This window comes from Mus caroli, unplaced genomic scaffold (assembly GCF_900094665.2).
Source record: "Mus caroli unplaced genomic scaffold, CAROLI_EIJ_v1.1 scaffold_21241_1, whole genome shotgun sequence".
In the NCBI taxonomy this organism is placed as follows: domain Eukaryota; kingdom Metazoa; phylum Chordata; class Mammalia; order Rodentia; family Muridae; genus Mus; species Mus caroli.
The window spans coordinates 1-8857 of NW_018388707.1; the positions used below are offsets into that span (position 1 = coordinate 1).

The window sequence follows — 8857 nt, forward strand, 5'->3', positions numbered from 1 at the left end:
TGGAACTCACTCTGTAGACCAGGCTGGCCTCGAACTCAGAAATCCACCTGCCTCTGCCTCCTGAGTGCTGGGATTAAAGGTGTGCGCCACCATGCCCGGCTTGAATCAAGTTTTTAATTGAAGATAGATTCTTCTCTCATACAATATATCCTGACCACTGTTTCCCCTACCTACACTCTCCTAGCTACCCCCACCATTTCCTATCCTCTTCTCCCTAAGATCCAACCCCATCCCCGTTTCCTCGTTGAACAAGGCAACCAGATAGGAGGAAAAGTGTCTCATGATCAAGCAAAATAATCAGGGTTACACCTACTCCCACTGTTAGGAGTCCCACAAAAACACCAAACTAACAGCTATAACATATTAGCAGAGCACCTGGCACAGATCCATGCTGGCTCCATGGTTGCCATTTATGTCTCTGTAAGGGTCCTAGAAATCCAGGCAGTGTTAGGCATGGGTTCCCTTTCATGTCGAGTGCCTCATGTTAAACCAGACACCACCAGTAAAGTGATATTGAAAAGAAAAAAGAAAAAAAAAAGATGCAAAATTTAAGGTCATGGATTCTTCCTCTGTGATTTCAGTTCTGCACTGTTCCAGCCATCTATGTTTGACAGACTTAGAGCCTGAGTGAGGGAAGTTACTGTGAGAGTACATTGCAGAAACCTGTGAGGATGAAGCCTGAGTTGCATTTTGAGACCACAAGATGTTGAGATACCTAAGCTATGAGACACCTGCCATGGCGAGGTGTATATAGGGAGTGGAAAAACCTATCCAAGAGGTGCATGAGAGGTTGCAGAGATGAGACAATCTAAGCCTTTTAAAACTGAGGCCCTATGTGTCTGAGGCAGATCTGCAGGATTTGTTGTTTCCCCTACTGTGTTTCTTGCTTTGGTCCAGTCTTTCCTCATATTGTACACATTCCTCTCTATTGGAATGGGAAGGGATATTCTGTTCTGTTCTATGTTGGAAAGATATAGCTTGATTTCTGATTTTATAAGATGGGACAATCAAGAGATTGTCTTGAGTGTCAGAAGAGACTTTGGACATTCAAAGAGTGTATGGGCTGCTGCAGACTATTAGGATCATTGAAGCTAAACTGAATGCATTTTCATCATGGATGACCATGAGCCTATAGTGGCCAGGGTCAGAATGTAGTTGATTGAATCAGAAAAACTCCCAGATAGAGTGATATCTTTGAAAACTTACCTCTTCTTTTTTGGCTTTCTTTGGGGGTCTTATAATGTTAGGGTCCAAGAATCATTGAAGAAAGACGTCAGACTCAAGTAGCATGCAAAAACAAAGATCATTTTATTCTGCAGAATTCTAGCATGCAGAGGTCTACCATTCAATAGGATGGAGACAGACATGTAAATTTTGCAAGCTCAATTTAAAGCCAATTAGGGGAATACCAGGGAGGAGTAGTTGGCCTTTATCCTGATTGGTTGGCCCAATTTCCAGGGGTATGGGTGGCTTTGGGATTGGTCAATGTTCTGGGGGAATTTTGGGAACTTTCCAGAACCATTATTCATTAACTATTCTTGGCTTAGTCTTGGCTCAGGCCTGCTGGCAGGTGCAGCTCCTGGCAGCTTCTGATTGGCTGCCTGTGAGGGGTGGTTTTCCTCGAATTGACTTATTTTGGACTTTTCCAGTTTTGGGAAACAAAAACTTAGGCCTAGTCTTCCCAAACTGCCAGTGTGCAGCCTGTCATGGAGTCAGCCTGGCTCTGGCTGACTCAGTCCTCTCAATAGAAGCTTTTGTAGGAGGAACCTTTCTAGATTCCTTATTGGGGTTGAGATTTAAGTGTCTATAGACTCAACCCATTTCGTGTGTGTGTGTGTGTGTGTGTGTGTGTGTGTGTGTGTGTGTCTACTGAGTTATGTTGAACCTGATCACTCAGTTCCTTCTCATATTGTCTTGCCTTTACCATTATAGACTCTATCTGTAAATCACATAAAACACAGTTGAAATAATTATTATTCAGTGCTAAACCTGATGTTTTTAAATTTTTAATTTTGTTGGTTATGTTTCTGTTTTTGTTTTTGAAGACAAAGTTTTTCTTTCTCACCCTGGCTATCCTGAAAATAGGTGTATAGAATATGTGGGCCTCAAAGGTCCACCTGACTCTAGCTCCAGAGTGCTGGAATTAAATGTTGGCCAACATGCCTGGCTTGTTTGTTTGTTTTTATATTATTTGCTGATGGGCCTGTAATGTAGGTTTTTGTAAGTGCAAACCATACGCTGCTGTATTTATTTTCATCCATGTTGTGAACTTTGAAATTTGGCAGAGAGAATATTCTATTTCTCAGGATGGCATATATTCATGACATTAATACTGCCTGAGATTTACTGCCTGAGGTTTCTGAGACACTGAATTGTAGGTGATAACACTCTTCCTTTTTGTTGTATTTGTTTTGACTTTTTAATGAATATGAGTATTTTGCCTGTGTGCACGAATATCCATCCACATAATGTAATGCCTGGTCCCCATAGTAGTCAGAAGATAGCTTCAGAATTCCTGCCCTTGGAGTAATGGATAGTTGTGAATCCCCCTTGTAAGTACTGGCAATTGAGCTCAATTATTTGCAATACCATCAAGAGCTCTTCACTGCTGAGCCATCTATCCTGTCCTATGTTGCTTATTTAGGACCAACATTTACATTGCCAATATTTTCATCTGTCTGTTTGTGTCTGCATCCCCTTTTAATAAGATCTCATTACTATTAATAGTTTAAATTTAGGCACTTCAGTATTCTGAAAGATGAATATAGAACTGGAGTGAATGTATAATTCTTTGTAGGAACTCCATTAAAAACCTCTGAGTTCTTTCTCTCATTCTTGTTTGTTTGATTGATTTTTACAGGAGAGACAGGGTCTTAATATATACCTCTGGCTGTTCTGGATAGACCAGGCTGGCATCCAACTCAATGAGATATACCTGCCACTGCTTCCTGAATGCTGGGAGCCAATATGCTCATGTTGCCCATCATTTTTTTGTATGTAGTAATTTTTCATACAATTTCTCTGATGTGTGTAGTACTGTTTGCTTCTCTCTCTCTCACACACACACACACACAACTAGCATTTCTATTGTAAGTTTATATCCTATTCAAAGAGCAAAGAAATGACAGAGGTGAATCTTATTATTCAGTTTCTTTCTAAGATGACTTGGTAATTACATTAGAACTTCTAGGTCAAGAAATAAGTGGGAGAAGCACCAAAATTATACATATATATTGTCGATGAAGCTTATGTTTACAGTCATGTTGTTATCATGGTTTCTGTTATACACATGTATGGGATATTTTAGGATGCAGTAACCTATGATGATGTGCATGTGAACTTCACTCAAGAAGAATGGGCTTTGCTGGATCCTTCACAGAAGAGTCTCTACAAAGAGGTGATGCTGGAGACCTACAAGAATCTCACTGCTATAGGTAAGATAGTGGATTATCTTCCACTTTTTAAAATAATGGAAAAACTGTTTGTTACTAATGCTTTTCTGCAATTTCAGTTGAGAATGAGAAAGAATAAGTGAATAAATCAGGTTCAGTAAAGATAGTAACTTAAATTTTGCCTAATTTCCAATAATATATCATATTTTCTTAAAATATATTTTAGGCTACAACTGGGAAGATCATAATATTGAAGAACATTGTCAAAGTTCCAGAAGACATGGAAGGTAATTTTCATGTGCAAGTTGGTATGGATATGCCTCTGAAGGAATGTTAATGTGTCCTTAAATTTTTAAAGAAAAGCAACAATGTAAGAAAAAGAAAAAAGCACTTCTTTAAGTATATGGCTTATTAAATTCTCACAAATCCATGTACCTCAATGTCAGGTGTCTGATTTGTGTTTGCAAGGCATCCCTCTAAGAAAGAAGACAAGGAAACAATGCCTTAACGGATATTACCATTTGCATAATAGCCATGTTACAGCTACTTTGTAAAACTGCCAATTTATTTAGTGTCATACCACTCACATACTGCAAAAAATACATATCTATATAAATATATTGAATAGGTGATAAAGATATGTTCTTTATAAGCAAATATTTTCATAGTAAAGCTGATTATAAGAAGTAACATTGCTAAGTTTAAGTGAGAGGGGCAGTTTATGAAAGTCAAGAATATTTTGAGGGAGAAACCTTAATTACTATACCACATGTCTATGATGAACAAAAAGTCAAACTGTGTGAATGCAATGTGGAAATCTTTCATTTGTTATTTGTCTTTTAATAGGTATATCTTCTTTTAATGTTGCAATGGACACAAGCCATGTGAACATAGGGATATTGAAAGAAGAAATGTACTTCTCTTTCTCTCTCTCCAAGAACAATTAAAATATATGTAGTAGTCCCCATTTGAGCAGACTTTCTCAGTGTGATACAAGTTTATAATTAGTTGGTTTTCCAACTTCCTTGGGAATGTATCCATAAACTCACACTGCAGAAAATCCCTATGAGTACTGGAATGTGAAAATTCTTTTCTGTTTGTCCTGGTTTACTTTGCCAATGTAGTTTGCAAGTGTAGTGTACTTCACAATACAGGAAAATTTATGAATGTAATCAGTGTGGTTAAGCTCTGAGCTCTTCAATTTCTCTTCAAATATATGAAAAAATCTCATAGAAAAAAAGGAGGCTACAAATGTGAGCCAAGTACTATTATACCATTATAGGTATTCTCAAAGATGCAAAACAACCCATAATGAAGGGGAAACCATGAATGTAAACAAAGTGATAAAACCTTAAGATGGGATACCTCTTTATAATTAGACCAAATTGTAAAATTAATTCCTAAAGATAAAAAGATTCGTCAGTGTAGAGATTGTGGTATACCTTTCACATGTGCCAATTACCTTTGCAGGAATGATGGAAGTCATAATGGAGAGAAGCCCTCTGAATATACTCAGTGTAGTAAAGCCTTTGCATGTCACAGTTTTCCTCAAGGGCATGAAAGACTTCAAACTGAAGAGAAACCCTATGAAGGTATTCAGTATTATGAAGCCTTTGTACATCACAGAAGTCTGCAATTACATAAAAGAACACATGGTAGAGAGAAACCCTACAAATGCAATCGATGTGATAAAGCCTATCCACGACACAGTCATCTCCAAAGACATAAAAGAACACACACTGAAGAGAAACCTTGTGAATGTAAGCCATGTGATAAAGCTTTTACATACCATTCTCAACTTCAAAATCTTGAAAGAATTCATTTTGGCAAGACACTCTACAAGTGTAATGGATATGATAAAACCTATTCACAACACAGTAATATCCAAATGCACAAAATAACACATACTGGAGAGAAACCCTATGAATGTAAGCAGTGTGATAAAGCCTTTGCAGATCAGAATAATCTTAAAAGACATGAAAGAATTCATACTGGAGAGAAACCTTACAAATGTAATGACTGTAGTAAAGCCTTTGCATGTAACACTAGTCTCCGAATACATAAAGCAGCCCATACTGGAGTGAAACCTTATGAATGTAAGCAATGTAGTAAATCTTTTGCCTCTCATGGTGAACTTCAAAGTCATGAAAAAATTCACACTGGAGAGAAACCCTACAAATGTAATCAGTGTGGTAAAGCCTTTGCACATCATTGTAATCTTCGAAATCATGAAATAATACATAGTGGAGAAAAACCCTACAAATGTAATGGATGTGATAAAGCTTATTCACAACACAGTCATCTCCAAAGACATAAAAGGACACATACTGGAGAGAAACCCTATGCATGTAAGCAATGTGGTAAAGCCTTTACATACCATTTTGAACTTCAGCATCATGAACAAGTTCACACTGGAGAGAAACCGTATGCATGTAAGCAATGTGATAAAGCCTTTATGTACCATTCTGAACTTCAACGTCATGAGAGAGTTCATACTGGAGAGAAACCCTACAAATGTGATCAATGTGAAAAAGCCTTTGCACAACATTGTAATCTTCGAGCACACAAAATAATACATACTGAAGAGAAACCCTACAAATGCAGTAAGTGTGATAAAGCCTATTCACAACACAGTACTCTTCAAATACATAAAAGTACACATACTGGAGAGAAACCCTATGAATGTGATCAGTGTGGTAAAGCGTTTGCATATCCTAGTTATCTTCAAAGACATAAAAGAACACACACTGGAGAGAAACCCTATAAATGTAATCAATGTGGTAAAGCCTTTGCACAACACGGTCATCTCCAAATGCATATAATGATACATACTGGAGAGAAACCTTACAAATGTAATCAGTGTGGTAAAGCCCTTGCATCTCATAGTTATCTCCGAGTACATAAAAGAACACATACTGGAGAGAAACCCTATGGATGTGATCAATGTGGTAAAGCCTTTGCACAACACAGTTATCTCCAAATACATAAAAGAATACATACTGGAGAGAAACCTTATAAATGTAATCAATGTGGTAAAGCTTTTGCATCTCATAGTAATCTCCAAGTACATAAAAGAACACATACTGGAGAAAAAGCCTATGAATGTAATCAATGTGGTAAAGCCTTTGCATACCATAGTTGTCTTCAAATACATAAAAGAAAACATACTGGAGAGAAACCCTATAAATGTAATCAGTGCAATAAAGCCTTTGCACAACACAGTGACCTCCAAATGCATATAATAACACATACTGGAGAGAAACCTTACAAATGTAATCAATGTGGTAAAGCCTTTGCATCTCATAGCTATCTCCAAGTACATAAAAGAACACATACTGGAGAGAAACCCTATGAATGTGATCAATGTGGTAAAGCCTTTGCATACCATGGTCGACTTCAAATACATAAAAGAACACATACTGGAGAGAAACCCTATGAATGTAATCAGTGTGGTAAAGCATTTGCACAACACAGTAATCTCCAAGTACATAAAAGAACACATACTGGAGAGAAACCCTATGAATGTAACCAATGTGGTAAAGCCTTTGCATATCATAGTTATCTCCAAGTACATAAAAGAATACATACTGGAGAGAAACCCTATGAATGTGATCAATGTGGTAAAGCCTTTGTATATCATAGCCATCTTCAAATACATGAAAGAACACATACTGGAGAGAAACCCTATGAATGTAATAAATGCGATAAAGCCTTTGCAGGTCAGAATGATCTTAAAAGACATGAAAGAATTCATACTGGAGAGAAACCTTACAAATGTAATGACTGTAGTAAGTCCTTTGCGTGTAATACTAGTCTCCGAATACATAAAGCAGTCCATACTGGAGTGAAACCTTATGAATGTAAGCAATGTAGTAAATCCTTTGCCTCTCATGGTCAACTTCAAAGTCATGAAAGAATTCACACTGGAGAAAAATCTTACAAATGTAATCAATATGGAAAAGCCTTTGCATGACACAGTCATCTCCAACTGCATAAAATAACATACTGGAGAGAAGAAACCTTACAACTATAGTCAATGTAAAGCCTATTCACAATCAAGTTACCTCCAAGTACATGAAAGAACACAAACTAGAGACTAACCCTATGAATGTAACCAATGTGGTAAAGCCTTTACAGGTCACAGTGATCTTCAAAGGTGTGGTGGTTTGAATATGTTTGGCCCATGGTAAGTGGCACTGTTAGGAGGTAAGGCCTTTATGGAGTAGGTGGGACCTTCTTTGAGGAACTATGTCACTGTGGGGGTGAGCTTTGAGAACCTATGCTTAAGTTGCAGGGCAGAAGAGTCTTCTCCTGGCTGCCTTCTGATCAAGATGTAGAACTCTCGGCTTCTCCAGCACTGTATCTGCTTGGACACTGCCATTTCTTCTGCCATGGTGATAATAAACTGAACATCTGAATCTGTACACTACCCCCAATTAAATGTTGTCCTTTATCAGAGCAGTTTTGGTCATGGTATATTTTCATAACAATAAAACTCAAGACAAAAAGCATAAAAAATACCACACTGGAGAGAAACCCTTTAAATGTATTGAATATGGTGAAGCATTTGTACATTTCTATAGTCCTCATTATAATAAAAGTATTCATACTTCCATTCACTGAAACCCTGTGAATGGAAACAAAGTACAATCTTTGTCCTTTACTGTTATCTCTGAATGCACTAACAAACCCATACTAGAGAAAAACCTTATGAATGTGCTCACTGTGGTAAAGTCTCTGTGTTTTGAAATCTGCATAGATGCATAACAGTTCAAACACCTGGTCAAAGTAAATGCCAGGAGTTGCTATAGTTAAGTTGTTTGGGTTAGAAGGTTATGGGTTAAGTTAGTGTGCTTGGGGTTACGGTTACTATTAGAAAGTTAATTGTTGACAAGCCCCATCCGGTTCGACCAGCACCGGGGTAGCTAGGGCGCAGAGTCGGCTGACACCCGCCAGCTACCCACAACNCCCGCCACGGGATCTTAAGACTTCTGGTGAGTGGAACACAGCGTCTGCTCCAATCCAATTGCACGGGACCTGAGACTGCATTAGTTAGGGAAGCAGAAAACACGGCCTGAGTAGGGGCACAAGTCCCTTCTAGTCTGACCAGCACCAGGGTAGCTAGGGAGCAGAGTCGGCTGACACCCGCCAGCTACTCACAACACCAGCCATGGGATCTTAAGACTTCAGATGATCCGGCCACCCTCCCGGCCAGAGGACAGGTCTCCGCCCGGCCCGAGAGCCCTTTGCCTCAGGATCAGTGGAAGCCATCTTGGTTCCGGGACTCTGCTAAACTTAGTCTGTACAGGTGAGAGTGTGCACCACAGAAGCTGACAGCTTCTGGGATAGGCGGGAGCAACAGAGTCTCTGAGGCAGCGCCCTTTTCGGGCCCCAGACATCCGGCCACCTTCCTAGCCAGAGGACAGGTGTCCACCCGGCCCGGAAGGCTTTTACCTCTAGATTGG

General features: G+C 38.8%; 1 protein-coding gene across 1 annotated transcript; it reads left to right on the top strand.

Annotated features, from left to right (window-relative positions):
- The first annotated feature begins 2301 nt into the window (after nt 1-2301).
- On the top strand, nt 2302-8359 carry LOC110287745 (zinc finger protein 431-like). The gene is made up of 3 exons (XM_021154289.2): nt 2302-3434; nt 3619-3679; nt 4863-8359. Exons 1-3 carry the CDS (start codon nt 3401-3403, stop codon nt 7363-7365), a joined length of 2598 nt encoding a protein of 865 aa, XP_021009948.2. The 5' UTR covers nt 2302-3400; the 3' UTR covers nt 7366-8359.
- Nucleotides 8360-8857: the final 498 nt, after the last annotated feature.

Excerpts from the sequence above, each read along its gene's own strand:
- LOC110287745 (XM_021154289.2), top strand. The coding sequence starts at position 3,401 with ATGCTGGAGACCTACAAGAATCTCACTGCTATAG. Across the intron at positions 3,435-3,618 it reads CAAGAATCTCACTGCTATAG|GCTACAACTGGGAAGATCAT; the intron begins GTAAGATAGTGG and ends AATATATTTTAG. Across the intron at positions 3,680-4,862 it reads AGTTCCAGAAGACATGGAAG|GAATGATGGAAGTCATAATG; the intron begins GTAATTTTCATG and ends TTACCTTTGCAG.